This window comes from Oncorhynchus tshawytscha, linkage group LG04 (genome assembly GCF_018296145.1).
Source record: "Oncorhynchus tshawytscha isolate Ot180627B linkage group LG04, Otsh_v2.0, whole genome shotgun sequence".
Lineage (NCBI taxonomy): Eukaryota > Metazoa > Chordata > Actinopteri > Salmoniformes > Salmonidae > Oncorhynchus > Oncorhynchus tshawytscha.
In genome coordinates this window covers 74,585,082-74,610,996 of record NC_056432.1, presented here as the reverse complement: position 1 = coordinate 74,610,996, position 25,915 = coordinate 74,585,082, and the positions used below count along the sequence as shown (strand labels likewise).

The following is a 25,915-nucleotide window of genomic DNA, read 5'->3' as shown; positions in this document are numbered from 1 at the left end:
TGCATGTTGCATTTATATTTTGGTTCACTATATATGTGCAGTCAAAAGTTTGGACACACCTACTCATTCAAGAGATTTTATTTTCTTGGGTTGAGGTTGGAAATTGTGGAGGCCAAGTCATCTGATGCAGCACTCCATCACTCCTTCTTGGTCAAATAGCCCTTACACAGCCCGGAGGTGTGTTGGGTCATTGTCCTGTTGAAAAACAAATGATAGTCCCACTAAGCGTAAATCAGATGGGATGGCGTATCGCTGCAGAATGCTGTGGTAGCCATGCTAGTTAAGTGTGCCTTGAATTCTAAATAAATCACTGACAGTGTCACCAGCAAACCACCATCACACCTCTTCCATGCTTCACGGTGGTCACCAAACATGCAGAGATCATCCAGTCACCTACTCTGTCACAAACACTCTGATTTGAACTCATCAGACCAAAAGGAATATTTCCACCGGTCTAATGTCCTCTGCTGGTGTTTCTTGGCCCAAGCAAGTCTCTTCTTCTTATTAGTGTCTTTTAGTAGTGGTTTCTTTGCAGCAATTTGACCATGAAGGCCTGATTCACGCAGTCTCCTCTGAACAGTTGATGTTGAGATGTGTCTGTTACTTGAACTCTGAAGCATTTATTTGGGCTGCAATTTCTGATGCTGGTAACTCTAATGAACTTATCATCTGCAGCAGCGGTAACTCTGGGTCTTCCTTTCCTGTGGCGGTCCTCATGAGAGCCAGTTTCATCACAGCGCTTGAGGGTTTTTGTGACTGCACTTGAAGAAAGTGTTCTTGAAATGTTCTGGATTGACTGACTTTCATGTCTTAAAGTAATGATGGACTGTCATTTCTCTTTGCTTATTTGAAATGTTCTTTCCATAATATGGACTTGGTATTTTACCAAATAGGGCTATCTTCTGTGTACCACCCCTACCTTGTCACAACACAACTGATTGGCTCTAACGCATTAAGATGGAAAGAAATTCCACAATTTAACTTTTAACAAGGCACACCTGTTAATTGAAATGCATTCCAGGTGACTACCTCATGAAGCTGGTTGAGATAATGCCAAGAATGTGTAAAGATGTTATCAAGGTAAAGTGTGGCAACTTTGAGAACTTCAAATATAAAATAATTTTGATTTGTTTAACACTTTTTTGGTTACTACATGATTCCATATGTGTTTTTTCATAGTTTTGATGTCTTTACTATTATTTTAAAATGTAGAAAATAGTTCAAATTAAGAAACACCCTTGAATGAGTAGGTGTGTCCAAACTTTTGACTGGTATATACATGTATATATATATACAGAGGGGCAAAAAAGTATTTAGTCTGCCACCAATTGTGCAAGTTCTCCCACTTAAAAAGATGAGAGAGGCCTGTAATTTTCATCATAGGTACACTTCAACTATGACAGACAAAATGAGGGGAACAAATCCAGAAAATCTCATTGTAGGATTTTTAATGAATTTATTTGCAAATTATGGTGTAAAATAAGTATTTGGTCACCTACAAACAAGCAAGATTTCTGGCTCTCACAGACCTGTAACTTCTTCTTTAAGAGGCTACTCTGTCCTCCACTCGTTACCTGTATTAATGGCACCTGTTTGAACTTGTTAAAAGACACCTGTCCACAACCTCAAACAGTCACACTCCAAACTCCACTATGGCCAAGACCAAAGAGCTGTCAAAGGACACCAGAAACAAAATTGTAGACCTGCACCAGGCTGGGAAGACTGAATCTGCAATAGGTAAGCAGCTTGGTTTGAAGAAATCAACTGTGGGAGCAATTATTAGGAAATGAAAGACATACAAAACCACTGATAATCTCCCTCGATCTGGGGCTCCACACAAGATCTCACCCCGTGGGGTCAAAATGATCACAAGAACGGTGAGCAAAAATCCCAGAACCACACGGGGGGACCTAGTGAATGACCTGCAGAGAGCTGGGACCAAAGTAACAAAGCCTACCATCAGTAACACACTACGCCGCCAGGGACTCAAATCCTGCAGTGCCAGACGTGTCCCCCTGCTTAAGCCAGTACATGTCCAGGCCCGTCTGAAGTTTGCTAGAGAGCATTTGGATGATCCAGAAGAAGATTGGGAGAATGTCATATGGTCCGATGAAAACAAAATATAACTTTTTGGTAAAAACTCAACTCGTCGTGTTTGGAGGACAAAGAATGCTGAGTTGCATCCAAAGAACACCATACCTACTTTGAAGCATGGGGGTGGAAACATCATGCTTTGGGGCCAGGACGACTGATCCGTGTAAAGGAAAGAATGAATGGGGCCATGTATCGTGAGATTTTGAGTGAAAACCTCCTTCCATCAGCAAGGGCATTGAAGATGAAACGTGGCTGGGTCTTTCAGCATGACAATGATCCCAAACACACCGCCCGGGCAACGAAGAAGTGGCTTCGTAAGAAGCATTTCAAGGTCCTCGAGTGGCCTAGCCAGTCTCCAGATCTCAACCCCATAGAACATCCCCAAAACATCACTGCTCTAGAGGAGATCTGCATGGAGGAATGGGCCAAAATACCAGCAACAGTGTGTGAAAACCTTGTGAAGACTTACAGAAAATGTTTGATCTCTGTCATTGCCAACAAAGGGTATATAACAAAGTATTGAGATAAACTTTTGTTATTGACCAAATACTTATTTTCCACCATAATTTGCAAATAAATTCATTAAAAATCCTACAATGTGATTTTTTGGATTTTTTTTTCTCATTTTGTCTGTCATAGTTGAAGTGTACCTATGATGAAAATTACAGGCCTCCCTCATCTTTTTAAGTGGGAGAACTTGCACAATTGGTGGCTGACTAAATAATTTTTTGCCCCACTGTATATACACTACTTTTTTTAAATGTATTTTTTTACAATATTCTGAACCGATGTTTGCCCTTTTGACATACAGTGCCTTCCGAAAGTTTTCATACCCCTTGACTTCTTACACATTTTGTTGTATTACAGCCTGAACACACAATAATACCATAATGACAAAGAGAAAACATGTTTAAAAAAATGTTTGCACATTTGTTGAAAAAAAAATACAGAAATGTTTCATTTACATAAGTGTTCACACCCCTGAGTCCATATATGTTAGTCACCTTTGGCAGCGATTACAGCTGTGAGTCTTTCTGGGAAAGTCTCTAAGAGCTTTGCACACTTGGATTGTACAATATTTGCACTTTATTTATTTTTTTAATTCTTCAAGCTCTGTCTAGTTGGTTGTTGATCATAGCTAGACAGACATTTTCAAGTCTTGCCATAGTTGTTCAAGACAATTTAAGTAAAAACTGTAGCTAGGTCTCTCAGGAACATTCAATGGCATCTTGGTAAGCAACTTTAATTTAATGGCCTTGTGTTTTACGTTATTGTCCTGCTGAAAGGTGAATTTGTCTCCCGGTATCTGTTGGAAAGCAGAGTGAACCAGGTTTTCCTCTAGGATGTTGCCTGTGCATAGCTCTATTCCGTTTCTTTTTATCCTAAACAAACTCCCTGTGCAGATTGCATTATTTTCACTCTGTCATTTAGGTTAGTATTGTGGAGTAACTACAATGTTGTTGATTCATCCTCAGTTTTCTCCTTTCACAGCCATTAAACTCTGTAACTGTTTTAAAGTCACCATTGGCCTTATGGTGAAATCGCTGAGTGGTTTCCTCCCTCTCCAGCAACTGAGTTAGGAAGTACGCCTGTATCTTTGTAGTGACTGGGTGTATTGATACACCATCCAAAGTGCAATTAATAACTTGACCATGCTCAAAGGTATTTTCAATGTCTGCTTTTGTTATTTTTACCCATCTACCAATAGGTGCCCTTCTTTGCAAGGCATTGGAAAACCTCCCTTGTCTTTGTGGTTGAATCTGTGTTTAAAATTCACTGCTCGACTGAGGGGCCTTACAGATAATTATATATGAGGGTACAGATATGAGGTAGTCATTAAAAAAACATGTTAAACACTATTATTACGCACAGAGTGAGTCCATGCAACTTATTAGTGTGATTTGTTAAGCAAAGTTTTACTCCTGAATTTATTTAGGCTTGCCGTACATAACAAAAAGATTGAATTATTATTGACTCAAGATATTTCAGAATTACATTTTTATGAATTTGTAAGAATGTCTAAAAGCATAATTCCACTTTGACGTTATGGGGTATGGTGTGTAGGCCAGTGATGCAAAATCTAAATTGTATCCATTTTTAATCATTCAGGCTGTAACACAACAAAGTATGGTCAAAGGGTGTGAATACGGTCTGAAGACACTGTATATGCTCTCATGGTGGGGAGGAAGAACTAAGAATAAACAAAGTTACTATGAAGATGTTATGAAGGATAAATATTTGCCTCTTCATATGAAGTGTTTTAAAGCTTTGGGACGCAACCTGACAAAGGGCCTTATTCAATAAACACTGTACAGCATCCAAATATCCTTGAGACGCGGCCAAAGAGTATTCCTCCCACACCGTTAAAATTGTTACACAATAATACAATAAATACAACCATATTTTATACATTATTTATTAACAGATATCAAGGCATATTTTGCTCACAGTCTTCATTTGATTGACCCTTTACAGTTTCCCTGATGGTGTGAGTTAAAATTCTAATTAACCGTGGGTGGTCACAGTCTTAAAATCATCTTGCATTTCTGGAGGATGTTGCTAATGTGGAGTGATAGAAGGTTTGATGGTGGTAGACTGGGATTTTAAAGCACAGCAGTTACCGCAATTTGTTTTACTTCACATTCAGACAATCTTAAAAGGATATGCAGTCTAGATGTGGTTTGCTTATACCGTTTCTAATTTATCTAATGGTGAATCCTATACGTCTTTATATAGAATACTGGAAATCTCTCCAACCCCACCATCCCTCTAATCCCCATCAAAAGGTTAATCAGGTATGTTTGTGGGACACCAACACTTTCCAGGTCTCTAGGGAATTACCTGCATTGACTCAGTCTGTAGGTACTTCACACATCCTTCAGGCACTTTAAGATGAAATAACCTCTAATCAGGGAGTCCTTCAAATTCATGGCTTCCTTGCCAGTCGAGTCCAGCTCGACCATAGACCTCAATCAACCTTTCAAGTATTGTCCTTGTCAAGGTAATTTAATTTATTAAGAGACAGTTTCCCAGTCACAGATTAAGTATAGTCCTGGACAATGAAGCAATTTGTAATTTTATTCCCTTTGTGTTATTGAAAATGTCTGAAAAGTAAAAATTTTCATGGGTAAGTTTACACCTGTTGTCGCATGTGACTAATACGATTTGATTTCATGGAGATTTTACATTGACCTTGCTTTTATTCCAGAACTAGGCTTAATCTTTGCCCTGAGGATCCGCCCCAAATGTCTGAACGTACTTTGTCTCTCTTGCATCAAACTCCATCAATGCACTTGGTTGTCTTGATAGTCCATTCATAATATCCTCATTTCTGTCACACAAACCCACGGCACCCAAGCTAAATGAAGGAACAGCGTGACTGGAGTCTTGGATGTCAAAGGTTAGATGGGGACAATACCAAGTAGTAGGCCTAGTTCTCTTACTTAACTTCCCAGTTAGTGTCCTTTTTGAAGTGTCAAAAAGGACACTGTCTCAGGCAGATTTAATTCTAGGGTGAGAATCAGCAAGTCCTCTTCTGCATCTCAAAGGGCACCCGGTTCCATAGTGCACTACTTTTGATCAGTGCACTACGGGCCCTGGTCAAAAGGTGGTGCACTACATAGGGAATAGGGTGCCATTTGAGGTCCAAGCCCTCCTTTCCTAAGACCGGAGGCTGAGGTCCGCGGGACTGAGACCCTGGTCCAGTGACCACAACTGCCTGTGTGCCACAACTGACAGCCAAATGTCAGGCTACTCATGTGGAACTAAGGCCTTGGGGGTGTCTTGGCAGGAAATAATGGCTGCATCCCAAATGGCACCCTATTCCCTACATAGCCATAGTGCTCTGGTCAAAAGTAGTGCACCGTGTATAGGGTTCCATTTGTGATGCATCCAATGTGTTGGCCTGAATTTCCTGCCATGCATCCATGGTGTAAGGAAAGCTGAAGGGATCTGTTGTGGGCAGAGCTGATAATGGACCTAATTTACACTTCCAATCATTTCTCCTAAAATATACATTTATCTCAAGGGGCTAATACTGACTTCTCTGTTGATAATACACATTAGTAGAGCTGCTGCATCACCCCCAGAAACATCTGAATAATACAAAAATATTAAAATGATTTTTTTAAAGATTTTTTGTAAAAAAAAAGTCTATACCAGTCCTGTATTAACGGACTGATAAAACCGTCTGTAATATGATCAACCACTTCAATAGTTGCAGAATAAAATAGGCCTATTCATCTATCGATTAGTCTTCTAAACCCTAGCAGAGCCCTTAATTGAGTTTACTATGGACTCATTCATTATGGAATCACTGACATGTTTCCACATAGCTGTTGACACAGGCTATGTTAAAGCCACCTATTGTTCGAGCTAATCGCCCGTAATTTACGCAAAATATAATTTATAGATTAAAGATTACGCACGAATCATTACGTTGTGACCGATTTAAACTGTGAGAATGACTGACAGTTTGGGTTTGGTCAACAACCATGCTTGTGAATTGCTCTGCATAAAATTCCCCTGACTTCGTGTCGGTGTCACGCAAGAGAGCCCACCCAGATCAGCATGGTATAAATGCAGCATCGGATTGGGTTTGAAAGTCTGTCACGAATAACTGCGCTTCTATTGCCATTTGGAAATTTTGCGTCCAGGAGGAGTTCTATAGCCCATTTCTTCCGTAGACATGTCCGGATTTTTTTTGAACGTTTGCCAACTTGGTTTTTTTACCTACCTTGTGCTTTTTTCTTACATTTCTGTAACCACTTCAGTGAGTTTTGATTTAACCGAACTTGGAAATAAAGTTGCGAAAATTAAAGTTAATCAAAGAGGGAATCTTTGGGCAACAGGTAAGGCATGCGAAGGCTATTCTCAATCATCTACAACACAACATACAATTGTAAAAGTAAAATCTGGCAATTATATTTTTATTCCTAATTAAAAGAATGGATTAAGTCTAGCTCTTATCAAATAAAGCTATTTTTACTGTTTCAAAATATAGACTTTCAACATGTTAGGAAATATTTCATTTCACTTGAGAATCAAATGACCAAAATATAACTTTCTCTTACCTCCAAGGTCATTTTATGGGGAAGAAGAGTGTCATGGATAGCCCTCTGCTCCAGTCTCCCGATGGACAGTCTGTGGATGCGTTCGAGGTCGCCTTGAGTCCGGAGCAGAACGGGATGGGAAATCTCTTCAAGATGTGCTGTGGGTCGCGTTGCAAGCCCAACTCAGAGATGACACAGAGAACCGCTCTAAAAACCAGGTGAGCTATCAACACCAACCTGTATATGACCATAGATTTATCTATACAATTTATAATGAGACTATCTTGTGTCAAAATTGCATTGTTTAATGGCATTATCTCAACCAGTCTGACAAGAGATTTAACTGTGCAGTAGAAAATACATGTCTACTGCATTATTTAATGGCATTCTCTTAATATCCCATAGGAGACTGGATTGTTGATGAAGATATTAGAGAGCTACATTCAAAACAACAGAAAGTGATGCAGAAGTCTATCATAATGTTCCTTAAGATGAAGTCATCCAGTCTGTCTATGAAGGTTTTGGTCAATATGGAATCAAATCTCATATGCTTTAACATGATTGTAACATGTCTGTTCAGTTTACAGTTGACCAAAATGCTATTTGCAATGTCACCGGATCTGAAATGAAGGGTGAATCAAATGTACATGTGTATTTATCGTTTTGAGGATGTGCTGCGTTGTATTAAATTATTTATATTCAATAAAAACAAATATTTTCAAATTCTTTGACATTTACCTTACATTAAATTATTTAAAGGTTCCAAAAAGGAAAAGTTAAGGTTTTCATACTTGAGGTATGAACAATTTATCAGGGTTGCAGAGTGTATGTCCTGTATACTGGACGGTTCTGATTTAGAGTATGTGGACAACTACAAATACCTAGGTGTCTGGTTAGACTGTAAACTCTCCTTCCAGACATTAAGCATCTCCAATTCAAAATTAAATTTACCTTCGCCCATGCTGCCAAACACCCTCTTAAAACTGGCCATCCTACCGATCCTCGATTTCAGCTGTCTTTTACGAAATAGCCTCAAACACTCTGCATCCAATTTGTCTATCACAGTGCCATCCATTTAGTCACCAAAGCCCCATATACAACCCACCACTGTGACCTGTACGCTCGTTGGCTGGCCCTCACTTCATACTGTCGCCAAACCCACTGGCTCCAGGCCGTCTACAAGTCTCTGCTAGGTAAAGCCCCGCCTTATCTCAGCTCACTGGTCACCATTGCAGCACCCACCAGTAGCACGCACTCCAGCAGGTATACCTCACTGGTTGTCCCCAAAGCCAATTCTTTTGGACGCCTTTTCTTCCAGTTCTCTGCTACCAATGACTGGAACGAACTACAAAAATCACTGAAGCTGGAGACTCATCTCCCTCACTAGCTTTAAGCACCAGCTGTCAGAGCAGCTCACAGAGCACTGCACATGTACATAGCCCATCTGTAAATAGCCCATCCAACTACCTCATCCCCATCCTGTATTTATCTTGCTCCTTTGCACCCCAGTATCTCTACTTGCACATTCATCTTCTGCACATCTACCATTCCAGTGTTTAATTGCTATATTGTAATTACTTCACCACCATGGCCTTTTGCCTTACCTCCCTTAACCTACCTCATTTGCACATACTGTATAGACTTTTATTGACTGTTTATTCCATGTGTAGCTCTGTGTATGTGTCGAACTTCTTTGCTTTCTTGGCCAGGTTGCAGTTGCAAACTAGCCTACCTGGAATCTTATTTTTACTGACAATGCCTCGTCCCCTCATAGCCTACACATAAACCAAAAACTAAGGGGAACGTAGAATACCATCGTAATCATTCCACAATGTGAAATTCCAGGCATGATATCAACAGGCACTTCAGAAGACCAATAAAGGTATTTAATACAGAGATATGAACAAGACCCATTATTCACTTAATCATGTCATTACTACTGGAAGACTAGTCTACTAATTGACTACATTCTCATGTTTGTCTCCTGAAGCTTTAATTGAAGAAACAGAACTCCAAATTGATCTGACTGAAATAACTTATTTTTAATACAAAGATTCTGTACTTGAATAGAATACATCATATTATCACAATGCTCTGACTAAATGTTTTCTGTCCTTGAGAATTGAAATCCCATTATGTTGTGAAAACAGGGTTTATTAAAAATGTACAAAACAGTACAAGTGGATTGATATGAATTCTGTCAGTTTCTGCCCCCTTTAACACTGATATTGACTGATATTCCATAGGGGCATGATACCAGATTACTTTAGTCAGCAAGGGAAGAGAAGCTTCACTTTTCCTCAGGCTATAGCAGAACTCAGAAATCAACAGATTGTACTCACAGCGTGAGTGAGAGAAAATAACTAGCTTTTTATGCGAGGAAATATAACAAGTGTGTACTAAAAATCAAGTTGAAGCAAGCAACACTTACATAAACACTACATGTGGGCGCCTTACATAAATAATGTATATTCATGATTTACTGTTTAAATCTTGTCTTCAAAAAAATCAATATGGTACTCACATTCACCATTTCTCTCAGTATCGTCCAGTCTCTAAGTATTCAATCTCTTATTATCCAAGTCATTTATGTTTTTTTTGCATGAAGGGATGATCTCTGGCCTTCTCAATCAATAATGGCACTGTAATATATTTCACCTTTATTGCCCTGAGACAATCCATTGTATTATAAACTGAATCAATAACATTAGCCCACTATATTTCAATGACATTTACCAATATGTTCTGCCAGTCATGACAGTTCCTGTAGGCAGGGTATCACATTTTTCCAAACTGTTATTTGTTCTGTTTAGCTTACTTGACTGAAACTCTATACGTCTATAATGAAACATTTACTAGAGTGTGGCCCGTTGACATGTAATACATTCAGCTAACCGATACATCATTCACAAACAAACAGGACTTACACTGTGTATATGAAGGCTGACTCAATGTAAACTCAGCAAAAAAATAAACATCCTCTCACTGTCAACTGCGTTTATTTTCAGCAAACTTAACATATGTAAATATTTGTATGAACATAAGTAAAAGGGGGGTCAAAATCAAAAGTAACAGTCAGTATCTGGTGTGGCCACCAGCTGCATTAAGTACTGCAGTGCATCTCTGACTGCACCAGATTTGCCAGTTCTGCTGTGATATTTGTATGAACATAACAAGATTCAACAACTGAGACATAAACTGAACAAGTTCCACAGACATGTGACTAACAGAAATGGAGTAATGTGTCCCTGAAAAACTGGGGGGGTTTAAGTAGTTTTATGGACATTTACAACAAATCAAATCAAATCAAATTGTAACAGTCAGTATCTGGTGTGGCCACCAGCTGCATTAAGTACTACAGTGCATCTCCTCCTCATGGACTGCACCAGATTTGCCCGTTCTTGCTGTGAGATGTTACCCCACTCTTCCACCAAGGCACCTGCAAGTTCCCGGACATTTCTGGATGAGAATGGCCCTAGCCCTCACCCTCGGATCCAACAGGTCCCAGACGTGCTCAATGGGATTGAGATCTGGGCTCTTTGCTGGCCATGGCAGAACACTGTGTGATGACCCTCCCACTCTGTCTGCCATATTCTTTCCATTTGCTCTTGTTTTCCTTATTAAGATGTCGGCGGACGGAGCTGGGAGGGTCGTCAGCGACATGGGACACACCTGGACACATATGTTGTGGGGGGTGTTCCTCTGCTGTTTCCTGAAGTCCACAATCATCTCCTTAGTTTTGTTTGAGTGTGAGGTTATTTTCCTGACAGCTTTAGGCCGTCTCGTCAATCAACCTACCACTGTTGTGTCGTCCGCAAACTTGATGATTGAGTTGGAGGCGTGCGTGGCCACGCAGTCGTGGGTGAACAGGGAGTACAGGAGAGGGCTGAACGCACCCTTGTGGGGCAGTTTGATGCACGCAACCACTCACCTGGGGCGGCCCGTCAGAAGTCTATTCCTTATCTCCACATTGTCTCCCTTTTTGTTATGGACTTCGAGACGGTTTGTGACAAGTAGGGGCTCTATCCAGGTTCCTGTAAACTGACAGTGTGGGGTTTAAGTAGTTTTATGGACATTTACCGCACACAGCATCTAATACATGTAGATGTTTCCCCATCTCACACTATGGGTGCTTGATCATTCAGTAAGGTCTGCACCCAGGGTCTGCTCACTCCCACCACACATCTGCCACTTCAGTTCAGACCCACTTCAAATTTTCTGTTCACGCTCAAAAACACAGCTGAGAACACACCTGTTTAGGACTCCTTTTAAATAACCCAATGGCGTTCTCTCTGATGTCTTTGTGTCCTCACCTGTCTGACTCCTCCCTCATGTCTGATGTCTGATGTTCTATTGTTTTGCCTCTGTATTCGTCAGTTATCTCTCCACTGCTCTGTAACCAGGGTTGGGGTCAATTCCATTTACATTCCAGTCAATTCAGAAAGTAAATCAAATGGAAATTTCAGCTTATTTCCTGAATTGACTGGAATTGGGAATAGACCCCTACCCTGGTCTGTACTGTCTGATGTTTGAATTTCATTTTTTAAATCATTATGTTAGGTGACCTCCTATGTCACATATAAATGCCATATCCTCAGCACCCACTGTCTGAAAAACATTTCTACAACCCAGTCAAAAGAGGTCTCTGTATAATAGGTTAGGTTAGATGATTGATTAGATTAGGATGTTTTTTAATTAAGTATATTAGGTATTGTCCTTGTGTTCTGTTCACACAGCATGAATGTATTTGTCCCTCTCGGTCTTGATTACTTACAGCTGTGTAGTTCTAATACACTAACACCTTTCTCACATTGTTGTCTCATGTGGTTGATTTATGATTGTTCCTCTTCAAATGTTTTCTGATTAAAGATTCCCAGCTGTAATTACTGTTTATAAACTGGGTGGTTTGAGCCCTGAATGCTGATTGGCTGACACCAGACCATATACTGTATAATGACGACATAACATTTATTTTTACTGCTCTAATTACTTTGGTCATCAGTTTATAATAGCAATAAGGCACCTCAGGGTTTGTGGTGTGGCCAATATACCATGGCTATGGGCTGTATCCAGGCACTCTTTGTTGTGACGTGCATAAGAACAGCCCTTAGCCATAGTATATTGGCCATATACCACACCTTCTCAGGCCTTATTGCTTAAATATATGACACACAAGTATACATTATATATTTTATACATGTAGATTACACATTGATATTACCATATTATACATGGTAACATGTGTTGCATAGTGTTATTATCATTATTATTATTAGCCTTGCATAGCTCCCAGATACACCGTCAGTATGTCAGTATGGAGAAGGAGGAATACATTCTCCTACACAGAATTCATTCTGCGATATTGAATTTGGCTATAATCAGTGGCCCCTCAACCTATGTAAATGCTTGACACCTCTGGGGAAATGCTTTTACATTTAATTAGGCCGTCTCTTCAGAATGATATGCTAAATCTCAAAGGGTCATCATGATGTCATTTGTGGATACAGTAAATAAATAAACAAACAATCAACAGTTTGAATGGTCAGATGAGGTAACACCCACCCATGTATAGGCTACAGTGTAGCACATCATATCATAGTCTTAATTGTATTTCGTAATGTACAGTTGATTAAAAAAGAAATGTAATTGTCTTTCCGTGACTAATAGCTCGCACACATCGCACCGAATGTGGATCTAGGGTTTGTCTGCGGACGCACGCTGTGTTTTGACCACCCACTGTAGACGTCTGACTGCCGACATTTTTCAAGCGGTTCCACAGGTAAAATAAGTAGTAGGTGGCATCCCCAGTTAGAGTATGACGTGCTAGTCCAGCCCGCCGGGCCCCAACACTAGATCTCCACTGACATATGCTCCTCTTCTTGGGGAAGAGAGATTGAATTTATCATCTCAATGGCCTTTCCTTGCTTCCCACTCACTCCAAAACACAAATCCCAGTTTTGCCTTCCTTGCGTGGTAGAAGATACACAGTGATCTGTCTCCTCTGACAGTCACATACACATCTGCTGACATGTCTAGCTGGAGGCTGATAGGATATTAACCAGGTTAATGATGAGGAGGGCAACAGGCAGACAGACAGCCGAGGAAGCAGTCATTTGCTCTCATGAACTCACTAATGTTGATTGGGTGGACAGCTTCTTTATTAAGAAAGTAAACCATGTCCTTATATCACTTGATAGTGACACAGATATCACATTCATATAGATGACTCAAGATATCATGTATGAAGCCAATTTAATTTTCTTTTGGAGTTGTTTTGAGGAAATCATCATTTTGCAAAGTTGGGTTGGAAGATGTTTTGTTTTTCTAAATTTACAGGGAGATATGAAGTGGTTTAAATGTATTTTGGGGCAGTAACTCCCAGCACCACAAACAACCTAAACTTGTTAGTGTGTGTTAACCGTCTTCTGAATGGTTTAAATTACCCCCACAATAAAATGATACTGAAGGAACAGGGCAAGTCATTGCAATGCTGATGGTGAGAGAGAAGGAATCATTACACTTCTGTTTGTGACATCAGTATGATGAGTAGACTGATTCCAATATAACAACAATTGTTCCTGGTTCAAATGTATGTTTGTAAAACAAAGATTATAGCATATGCCTGGAGAATTTGAATGAAATAAATTGATGCAAGTCAAAGCTAACAACTGAGGGGTTATACTGCCACCTTCTGGTATGAATGATCATTTTCCTGTCTGTTTTTCTAATCTTTTATTGCTTACCCACTGCCTATCAGTTTGTAAACCCTCATTTATGGTAGCTATTAGTATAGGCCTTGTATGTGTGTACTATGTACAGTGTGTGTGTCATATTTTGTGTTTGATTGATATATTTTTGATAATTAAAAGCTACTAGGCATGTTGGAGTTAATTGAAACTAATCTGTAATCTATTTTAACAAAACATATACATTGTATCAATTCATAATGATACAGTTTCCAACAGTTTACTGTCTGCAGGTACTGCTGGATATTGGGAGGTCTTTATTTGCAGATGATGGGGCCTTATGGAAGAGGGGAAGATATGTACCATACATAGTCAGGAAGTACAGGAAGAAATTGATGAGGTAGAGCGTTGGGCATTAATGTGGGGATTCAGGTTCTCTGTAGAGAAAGCTCAGACAATGTTCTTTACCAGGAGGAAAGTGTGAGATGAGGTACGCCTGAGGTTGTATGGGAGAGAACTGGAGAGTGTGGGGGTCTTCAGGTTCCTTGGTGTGTACTTTGACATTAGACTGACCTGGGCAGAACACATTGAAAGAGTGGTGGGAAAATGTAAGAAGGTGCTAAATGTGATGCACTGTCTGACAGGGATGGAATGGGAGGCTGTGTATTCCTCACTGAGGACCATGTATGTTGCATTGATTCCATCTGTAATAGACTTTGAGCATATGGTTCGGCAGACCCTACCTCACTGAAAAGATGTCATACAGGCACTAGGACACAGAATATGTAGTGGGGCATTTTGGACCTCCCCAGTGTCAGGTGGAGATGAGGGAGATGCCATTGCAGATTAGGAGACAGCAGCTGGCAATTAACGATTGGCTGAACCTACAGGGACATGGGGTGTCTCATCCTGTGAAAGGGATGCTACAGGCATGCTGGGAACATGAGCTTTTGGGTGGTGGGTAGTTATTCCCTCCGTAAGGCAATCAAACAGGCAAAACGTCAGCACAGAGACAAAGTGGAGTCGCAATTCAATGGCTCAGACACGAGACGTATGTGGCATGGTCTACAGACAATCAAAGATTACAAAGGGAAAACCAGCCACACCGACGTCTTGCTCCCAGACAAGATAAACACCTTCTTCGCCCGCTTTGAGGATAACACAGTGTCACTGACGTGGCTCGCTCCCAAGGACTGTGGGCTCTCGTTCTCTGTGGCCGACATGAGTAAAACGTTTAAGCGAGTTAACCCTTGCAAGACTGCATCCCTATCCGCGCACTCAGAACATGAGTAGACCAGCTGGCTGTTTTCGGATACATTCAATCTCTCCTTTATCCCAGTCTACTGTCCCCACCTGCTTCAAGATGGACACAGCTGATTTGACAAGACAGCATCCAACAGAAAGGTGTGATTTTTGCCAGGAAACAGACAGTGGTGAATGTGCTGATATAGTGTGGGCAGTATGAAAGGGAAGAGAGACAGATCCAGTATGAGGGAGAAGGGGGGTAAACAGGAATTGAGTTTAATGAGCATACTAAGTAGAACATCATCAAATCAAATGTTACTGGTCACATACACATGGTTAGCAGATGTTATTGTGAGTGTTGCAAAATGCTTGTGCTTCCAGTTCCGACAGTGCAGAAATATCTCAACAAGTAATCTAACAATTCAACAACAACTACTAAATACACACAAATCTAAGTAAAGGGATGAAATAAGAATAAATACAGTTGAAGTCGGAAGTTTACACACTTAGGTTGGAGTCATTAAAACTTGTTTTTCAACCACTCCACAAATTTCTTGTTAAACAAACTATAGTTTTGGCAAGTCGGTTAGGACATCTACTTTGTGCATGACACAAGTCATTTTTCCAACAATTGTTTACAGATTATTTCACTTATAATTCACTGAATCACAATTCCAGTGGGTCAGAAGTTTACATACACTAAGTTGACTGTGTCTTTAAACAGATTGGAAAATTCCAGAAAAGGATTTCATGGCTTTAGAAGCTTCTGATAGGCTAATTGACATCATTTGAGTCAGTTGGAGGTGTACCTGTGGATGTATTTCAAGGCCTACCTTCAAACTCAGTGCCTCTTTGCTTGACATCATGGGAAAAGCAAAAGAAATCAGCCAAGACCTCAGAAAAAATATTGTCGACCTCCACAAGCCTGGTTCATCTTTGGGAGCAATTTCCAAACGTTCGAAGGTACCACGTTCATCTGTACAAACAATAGTACGCAAGTAAAACACCATGTGACCACACAGACGTTATCTATATCCACAGTAAAATGAGTCCTATATCGACATAACCTGAAAAGCCGCTCAGCAAGGAAGAAGCCACTGCTCCAAAACCACCATAAAAAAGCCAGACTACAGTTTGCAACTGCACATGGGGACAATGATCGTACTTTTTGGAGAAATGTCCTCTGGTCTGATGAAACAAAAATAGAACTGTTTGGCCATAATGACCATCCATCGTTATGTTTGGAGGAAAAAGGGGGAGGCTTGCAAGCAGAATAACACCATCCCAACCGTGAAGCACAGGGGTGGCAGCATCATGTTGTGGGGGTGCGTTGCTGCAGGAGGGACTGGTGCACTTCACAAAATAGATGGCATCATGAGGCAGGAAAATTATGTGGCTATATTGAAGCAACAACACAAGACATCAGTCAAGAAGTTAAAGCTTGGTCGCAAATGGGTCTTCCAAATGAACAATGACCCCAAGCATCCTTTCAAAGTTGTGGAAAAATGGCTTAAGGACAACAAAGTCAAGGTTTTGGAGTGGCCATCACAAAGCCCTGACCTCAATCCTATAGACAATGTGTGGGCAGAACTGAAAAAGTGTGTGCAAGCAATGAGGCCTAGAATCCTGACTCTGTTACACCAGCTTTGTCAGGAAGAATGGGCCAAAATTCATGCCACATTACAGTGGCATTATTAAAGTGACTAGTGATCCATTTATTAAAGTGGCCAACGATTTCAAATCTGTATGTAGGCAGTAGCCTCTCTGTGTTATTGACTTCTGTTTAACAGTCTGGTGGCCTTGAGAAAGAAGCTGTTTTTCAGTCTCTCGGTCCCAGCTTTGATGCACCTGTACTGACCTCGCCTTCTGGATAATAGCGGGGTGAACAGACAGTGGCTCAGGTGGTTGTTGTTCTTGATTATCTTTTTGGCCTTCCTGTGACATCGGGTGCTGTAGGTGTCCTGGAGGGCAGGTAGTTTCCCCCCGGTGATGCGCACCACCCTCTGGAGAGACTTGCGGTTGTGGGAAGTGCAGTTGCAGTTGCCGTACCAGGCGGTGATGCAGCCCAACAGGATGCTCTCAATTGTGCATCTGTAAAGGTTTGTGAGGGTTTAAGGTGACAAGCCAAATTTCTTCAGCCTCCTGAAGGGCATGTTGCGCCTTGCTCACCACACTGTCTGTGTGGGTTTACCACTTCCGTTTGTCCGTGATGTGTACGCCAAGGAACTTGAAACTTTCAACCTTCTCCACTACTGTTCCGTCGATGAGGATAGGGGAGGGGAAACCCCTCTGCTGTTTCCTGAAGTCCATGATCACCTCTTTTGTTTTGTTGACGTTAAGTGAGAGGTTATTTTGCTAACACCACACTCTGAGTGCCCTCACCTCCCTCCCTGTTGGCTGTCTCATCATTGTTTGTAATCAAGCCTAGTACTGTTGTGTCGTCTGCAAACTTGATGATTGAGTTGGAGGCGTGCATGGCAACGCAGTCATTGGTGAGGAAGGAGTAAGGAGGGGTCTGAGCACACACCCTTGTGGGGCCCCAGTGTTGAGGATCAGCGAAGTGGAGATGTTGTTTCCTACCTTCACCACCTGGGTGCAGCCCGTCAGGAAGTCCAGGACCCAATTGGACAGGGCAGGGTTGAGACCCAGGGCCTCTAGCTTAATGATGAGCTTGGAGGGTACTATGGTGTTGAATGCTGAGCTATGGTCAATGAACAGCTTTCTTACATAGGTATTCCTCATGTCCAAATGGGTTAGGGCAGTGTGCAGTGTTATGGCAATTGCATCATCAGTGGACCTATTGGGGCGGTATGCAAATTGAAGTGGGTTTAGGGTGACAGATAAGGTGGAGGTCATATGATCCTTGACTAGCCTCTCAAAGCACTTCATAATGGCAGAAGTGAGTGCTACGGGCGATAGTAATTTAGTTCAGTTACCTTTGCCTACTTGGGTACAGGAACAATGGTGGGCATCTTGAAGCATGTGGGGACAGCAGACTGGGATAGGGAGATATTGAATATGGCCGTAAACACACCAGCCAGCTGGTCTGCACATGCTCTGAGGACGCGGCTAGTCATGCCATCTGGGGCGGCAGCCTTGTGATGGGGTTAACACGTTTAAATGTCTTACTCACTTTGGCCACGGAGAAGCAGAGCCCACAGTCCTTGGTAGCGGGCCGCATCAGTGGCACTCTATTATCCTCAAAGTGGGCAAAGAAGGTGTTTAGTTTCTGGAAGCAAAACGTCGGTGTCCGTGACATGGCTGGTTTTGTTTTTGTAAGTCACGATTGTCTGTAGACCTTGCCACATACGTCTTGTGTCTGAGCTGAATTGCGACACCACTTTGTCTCTAAACTGACATTTTGCTTGTTTAATACCTTGTGGAGGGAATAACTACACTGTTTGTTTTCGGCTATAATCCCAGTCATGGTTAAATGCGGTGGTTCGTGCTTTCAGTTTTGCGCGAATTCCGCCATCTATCCATGGTTTCTGGTTAGGGTAGGTTTTCAATAGTCACAGTGGGTACAACATCTCATATACACTTCCTTATAAACTCACTCACCGAATCAGCATATACGTTGATATTATTCTGAGGCCACCCGGAACATGTCCCAGTCCGCATGAGCAAAACAATCTTGAAGAGTGGTTTTGATTGGTCAGACCAGCGTTGAATAGTTCTTAACACAGGTACATCCTGTTTGAGTTTTTGCCTAAATGAAGGGAAGGGAGCAGCAAAATGGAGTCGTGGTCAGATTTGCCAAAAGGAAGGCGGGGGAGGGCCTTGTATACATTGTGGAAGTTAGAGTAGCAGTTATCCAGAGTTTTGCCAGCTCGAGTACTACAGTCAATATGCTGCTGGAATTTAGGAAGCCTTGTTCTCAAATTTGCTTTGTTTAAATCCCCAGCTACAATAAATGCAGCCTCAGGATATATGGTTTCCAGTTTGCATAAAGTCCAGTGAAGTTCCTTGAGGGCCGTCGTGGTATTGGCTTGAGGGGAGATATACACTGCTGTGACAATAACCGAGGAGAATTCTCTTGGGAGAAAATACAGTCATGCATTTGATTATGAGGAATTCTAGGTCAGGTGAACAAAAGGACTTGAATTCCTGTATGTTACAATTACACCATGAGCCGTTAATCATGAAACACACCCCGCCCTTCTTCTTCCCGGAGAGATGTTTATTCCCGTCGGCGCGACGTACAAAGAATCTAGGTGGCATTATCAACTCCTACAGCATATCCCAAGAAAGCCATGTTTCTGTGAAACAGAGTATGTTACAATCCCTGATGTCTCTCTGGAAAGCAACCCTTGCCCTAATATAATCTACCTTGTTATCTAGAGACTGGACATTAGCTATTAATATTCTTGGAAGTGGTGGGTGGTGTGCGCGCCTCCGAAATCTGACCAGAGGATTGCTCCGTCTACCTCTTCTCTGGCGGCGTTGTTTTGGTCAGCCTCTGGAATCAGCTCAAATTCCCTGGGTAGTTCGGACAAAGGGTCCGCTTCGGGAAAGTTGTATTCTTGGTCCTAGTGCTGGTAAATTGATGCAGCTCTGATATCTTAGTTCTTCCTGGCTGTATGTAATAACACTTAAGATTTTCTGAGCTAACAAAGTAAGAAATAATACAAAAAAAAACAAAATATTGCAACATTTCCTAAGGACTAGAAGTGAAGGAGCCCTCTCTGTCAGCACCATTTTTTTTTTTAAACATTAAATACAGTATCATTGTTTATATTTTTATTGGAGAAACAGGGCTGGCAGGTAGGATTTATGTAGGATTCCACTCCCTCTAGCTCACACTTCAGTGCAGTAGGTGGCAGTAATGACCATAACAGTGGATGCCATCTGCAGATAAACCCCACAGAAGAAGAAGTTTGCCGTCGGGTTGTTTTGATGATCTCATCTGCACACGTGACATATCCGCTCTTTTGGCGATTTTGTAGAAGAAGGCAGTGGGGCAGAACCTACCACTGCACTGAGGTATAATAAGAACGGACAGGACAGCCATTTTATTATCATAACATCCATGATCCATCTGAAATTCCAGTAACATATTTGGATTCCAGCGCAACCATGGGCCAGTGTGGGATTACTTCATCAAAGACAGTCCTGGTGTTTCTGAATCTAATATTCTGGGTAAAATATCACGAACTTGTTTCAAAACATGTATTTGACGCAAGGTAGTCAAGGTTGGGATTAATTACAGTACGCAACAGAAATTGCTAACGTTAGTTGCAGCAAAGGGAGGCGTCTGCTAACATTAGCTAGCTCACGTTAACTCTCTACAAAATGAATATGTGGAGCTTTCCAACCATCTTGTCTAGTTTGTTTATTAAAATATAAATTATTTCTGAAATGTATGCTCTGCTGTTATTGCAAGCACGGGTAGAACAAGGACAGGTAGCCAGCAGATCTGACCCGTTGGTGGGTAGGACAGCATTCCTGTGTATAAGACACTTTCCGTAAATGGCTGCTGTTGCCACATGCTAACTAACATGAGGAAGAAAACGTCTGAACGACTACTAGTTTTAAATATACAATATGCTCAGTGTAACAGTTGGGTTGGGAAATGGGACAATTCAGAGTACAACGCATTTCTCATCCCTGGATTAAAGTACATTTAACGAGAAATATCTCGCGCCGGTTTCGCGGTGTCAGAGACTAATGCAGCTGTGAGCAAGCGTGTCGGATCTGCTGGTTTGCGCCGGACAGGCATTTGCCATTGTTGTTAGCTCTAGCTTTTAGCTAGCTAACCGTCTGATATTTAATGCTGCAATTTGTTGCATGAAAACCAGCGAGATTGAATGAAATACTGCATAACAGTGGGTAAGACTATATGCACGATTGTAGTTTGTGCCAGTCAGTTTAGCAGAAAACGTATCACCATAGAGAACAATGAAAACATATTTGGTATCACTGAGAAACCTAGCTAACGCCTAGCCGCCATGCGCCGATGTCCCCGACATTTCTTTGCAGTATCAGTGTTTTCACAAGTTAGTATTTCATATTGTTTAGGCCTAACCTCTCACCCAATCTCATCTGATAGTAGCCTGACTACTCACACTAAATTATTACGCTGCTATGTCGTTTGATATACTTTAATTACCGAGAAGAAACAAACGGGCGTAGAGTTTGGCCGGAGCAAGGAGTCCGGATAGCAATCTGATGCATGGTAATACAGTGTGCTGCAATGTTCACTTAGCTTAACTTTACATAACTGAGGATTCCCTTTTATTTGTAAAATTAAAACACTCATTTCCAATTGCAATATAATAGCAAAAAAACATAGGACATCACTACACATGTATTTTTCTCTGAAGAAACATAAAATAGCATTAAAGTAAAATAAACAACAATAATTAAAAATCCCTATACATGAATTGGCAGTGACAACAGTTAAAAGCACCTCAAATAAAAATACAATGGCAGGGGTTGCAATTGTTGTAAGAATACATAGTTGTTGTTTTTTAAAATATTGACTTTGTAGATATTTGATAAACTATTGGATTTCAAGTAAAAAATATATTCCATTTAAGGACAGATTTCAAGTAGTTTTGTTTCTACTTGAATAATAACATATTACATAATCATTCTAAATACATGGGTCATATTAATGAAAAACATTTTTTAAATTACTTAACTCACTCGAAAATAACTTCAGAGTCACACTTTATCACAAAAATGGCATATGTCCTCTTAATAAGTCCATGAATTTAGACAAGTTATTGCGAGGGTATATTTTGTGCAAGTTTTTAAAGTGAAACTGAGGATACCCTTGCTTACACACCAGCAGCTAGCCAGTGACCACATACCAACATAGCTTTATGTGTGTTTGTTAAAACAATGTCTCAGTCTGCACAAAATATTGGGTTTTCTTTCTGATAAGCAAAAAAATGTTGGATGTTACATGCCTGACCCACACTCTTTCTCTTGCTCTGTCTCCCTCTCACTGCCCCCTCTCTAGGCTGCAGCTGGAATTCTGTGTTACATTGGAGCCTATGTGTTCATCACATATGATGACTATGACCACTTCTTTGAGGATGTGTACACCTTGATCCCAGCATCCATTATAATAGCAGTCGGGACTCTGCTGTTTATCATTGGGCTGATTGGATGCTGTGCCACAATAAGGGAAAGCTCCTGCGGACTAACAGCTGTATGTATTGAACAGCACATGGATATAAATGTAATTTGTATAATGCAAGTAAATGTAATTTCTTATCTTTGGACTAGATATTGAATTGATCATATCTCTTCTCTTTGCTCTGCAGTTTGCTGTCATTCTCCTGCTGGTGTTTGTCACAGAAGTTGTTGTGGTTGTTATTGGCTATATCTACAGAGCTAGGGTTAGTATTGGCCTACTGTCTAGTGTCTTATCACACAAAAGCAATAGAAAATGGTGAATGGGAATGCAGTTTGTTGGAATTTAATATGACTGTTACAATTCTTGCACAGATGAAATTGACATTGTTGCTTGTACTCAGGTGGAAGATCAGGTGAACCACTCCATTCAGAAGGTGTATGATGAATACAATGGCACCAACACAGATGCCCCCAGCCGAGCCATCGACTATGTGCAGAGACAGGTGAGAACAACGCCACTGGATTTATTTCTCCTGACATGTTTAAAAAAAAATGACTACAGGTGAGTTTGCAGGTGCCTATAGCAGTCTCTCTCTCTCCCCATCTCTCTCCTACCCTGTCCCCTGTCATAGCTCCACTGCTGTGGCATTCACAACTACTCTGACTGGAGGAATACTCGCTGGTTCAAGGAGTCCAGAAACAACAGTGTTCCAGTCAGCTGCTGTAAACCCAACATCAGCAACTGTACTGGAACCATGAGCCGGCCTGGCGACCTCTACCCAGAGGTAAGAGAGAACACGCACACCCAAGAGTTTCCTTTGCTGGTAAATAGCCCAATGAAAATAAATATGGTCTATAAATGGACCTTTGTAGCTCAGTTGGTAGAGCATGGCGCTTGTAACACCAGGGTAGTGGGTTTGAATCCCAGGACCACACCAACGTAAAATGTATGCACGCATGACTGTAAGTCACTTTGGATAAAAGTGTCAGCTAAATGGCATTTATTACAAATCCCATTGTCTATGAATGGTGATTGGTTCAGGTTGTCTTTCAATCGCATCATCTCTCTACTATGCCTGTCTGTTTTGAGATGGCGCTCTCACTAGCGAACTTACAGCATTGTATCAACTGGTACCGGCCCACAAGGTTTCCTGCACCAGTGAGTCTGAAAAGTGTTCACTGTATTTTAAAGAGAATTTACAGATGTCATACAAGTCCACCAAGGAGGAATATTTAGATTCCTCCTAATCTAATGCCTAGTCAAGTAGCTTAAAAATGCTGGAGGGTGGAGGCACAGAATTTATTTTTAAATTAACACTGAAACAGGATATTGTGCAAGGAGCCAACGTTCACTTCATAGGCCCTCATTTCTCCTTGCATTTTATTGTAGTCACTTGCATGTGGTGTCAATGAATTGTCAGTGGGCACTCCTAGAACACCATGACCTAACACGTGACAGCATTCAAATGGGAATCTATTTGATTTGGTTGGACATTTGACTCGCACATTTCTTTCCTAAAGAAAATACTGACATACAGACACGTTTTTAATAATTGTCTTTTTTCCTCTAGGGCTGTGAAGCTCTTGTTGTGAAAAAGCTGAAAGAAATCATGATGTATGTCATTTGGGCTGCTCTGACCTTCGCTGCAATACAGGTAAACCAATATAGGCAGGTAGCCTAGTGGTTAGAGTGTTGGACTTGTAACCGAAAGGTTGCAAGATTGAATCCCCGAGCTGACAAGGTAAGAATCTGTCGTTCTGCCCCTGAACAAGGCCGTTAACCCACTATTCCTAGGCCCATATTTGAGTCCTCCTGTAATAACATCTGAACCATTTGTACCAGGTGCATGTTAACTAGAGCTGCAGTAATGTCTAGTAGGCCTTGAGCTGCTGCTGAGAAGCTGACCTGATTGTGTCAAATTGCTTTTTCAATGTTTCAACACTACCTTACGGGGACATCACAACATGGGTCCTGCTGACCAGTCACTTCCCTTCTCCTTAGGAGGATAACTTGATGTATTTGTGGAGTCACTGGATGTATAGTAATTATGAAATGGATGTTCAAATGCAGTGTCATGAGTCATAACAATGTAGAACGCTTCAGGTATCCCATACAGCCACAACATATCCACCAAAAAGGAGTAAAGTGGTAGAAAACTCCAGGTTGAAGCACTTTAGTGGGTTTTAATATAGAGAGTTTTTATTCTCTAGGCATGAAGAGCATTTAAAAACCAGCCCTGATGAAGGTGTGCGTCACATTGTGCAGGTGTTAATGCTCAATGTACCCGGTTAATGAAGACTAGAGTGCCTCGACCTGTGTTTTATTTCTACATTTTTTGTAGGTATGATTCTTCTGGTTCTCCTTTTTGTTCTCCTTCATTTGAAGAACTTCACTTCACACACCAAGTTCTCTTCATTTAATCAAATCACGTGATGGCATGGCACAAGGCTGGGACAGAAACCCTGCACTACTGTCGCTCTAGGAGCAGGACTCCTGGAAATTCTAGTCTTTCACAAGACTGAGTAGCTGGCCAGTGCACGTGAAACTTTATTCTGGGTGCAGCGATGATGATTATGCTAACTATGCATACTGTTGTACCCGTAGATGCTGGGGATGCTGTGTGCCTGTGTGGTGCTGTGCAGGAGGGGGCACGACCCGGCCTATGAGCTACTGGTCACCGGAGCAACCTATGCATGAGGAGGACACAGACCCCACCCGCACCAAGGGCTCCACCAATAAGAATAAAGAAAAGAAGCCTCACCTGACATGTCCACAATTTGTAGTTTTCAGTAGTAGTAAGCTCATGCACACCTTGCACAGGATAACTAATGGGTATACACTGGTGATTGGGGGGTGGGGATCTGTGAAAATGGTTATTTATTGAACATGCTTTGTAAATGTATTTATTTTAAATGTGTTTGTTTTTTAGACACTATGGAACGCCTAAGGCCAAAGTTGTTAAATGGCGAATTGATGTTTTTTTCTTTTGCTCAAGAAACACAGCCTTGTCTATTTTCTTTTCCCTTTTGGGGCACAAGGGATGATTAGGGGCTCTTTATAGAAGATAACTAATGCTCAGTGCAATATGTGGAATGTACTCCTGTCTCATGTGTCATTTTGCACTATGACTAGAGCTCTGGAGGTATTTAAGGAACATTTAATCATGTGAATATTAGAAGTACCTTTATGAGGGACCCTGTAGTTTACCACTAAATTGTGAGTCAGTCAACCCATCTCCAGTCTCCATTCATAGGTAGTGTAGAGGTACTTTACCGGTGTTACCTAAGACCCATGTGTAGATAGAGCTTTGTGTTACAACTTGGTACATATGTAGGTGTTTTCCGACACACACATTCTAATACCAAGTATGAAAGGGAAGGGGTGAATCTCAATGGTATTTTCTTGATTCCTTGTCCTCTCTCCTTGCCTCCTTTTTAAAATGTATTGGAGGAGAAGATCCAAGTGGAGAAACTTCAGATCTGTGCATTGAGAAGCTGAGGAGGGAGGACATGAGAAATACAATTGAGATTCAACAACCCTGCCTGGGAATTTGATGTAAACCACCAAAGAATTGGGGCTGTGACTGAGGGAGTCGCGTTTGTTTTGTATTTTTGTGGCATTGTGTATTATTTTTCAAACGGAAGTTAATATTTAGACTTGTAGCATTGCAGAAAAATGTGAAACAAAATCATGTAAATAGATTGGGGAGAGGAAAGAACTTTGATTGAAATAAACCTAAATTTAAACTAAAA

The 25,915-nt window shown here is 41.2% G+C and overlaps 1 protein-coding gene across 2 annotated transcripts; it reads left to right on the top strand.

Moving 5' to 3' along the window:
* Window positions 1–19,951: 19,951 nt before the first annotated feature.
* LOC112247474 (tetraspanin-3) lies at window positions 19,952–25,915 on the top strand. Of its 2 annotated transcripts, none has more exons than XM_042321222.1 (7): window positions 19,952–20,059; window positions 22,044–22,235; window positions 22,351–22,425; window positions 22,564–22,665; window positions 22,795–22,947; window positions 23,734–23,817; window positions 24,768–25,915. In XM_042321222.1, exons 1-7 carry the CDS (start codon window positions 19,973–19,975, stop codon window positions 24,858–24,860), a joined length of 786 nt encoding a protein of 261 aa, XP_042177156.1. In that variant the 5' UTR covers window positions 19,952–19,972; the 3' UTR covers window positions 24,861–25,915. The 2 variants fall into 2 exon arrangements, with proteins under 2 accessions (XP_042177156.1, XP_024271319.1); XM_024415551.2 differs by having other exon boundaries at window positions 19,998–20,215.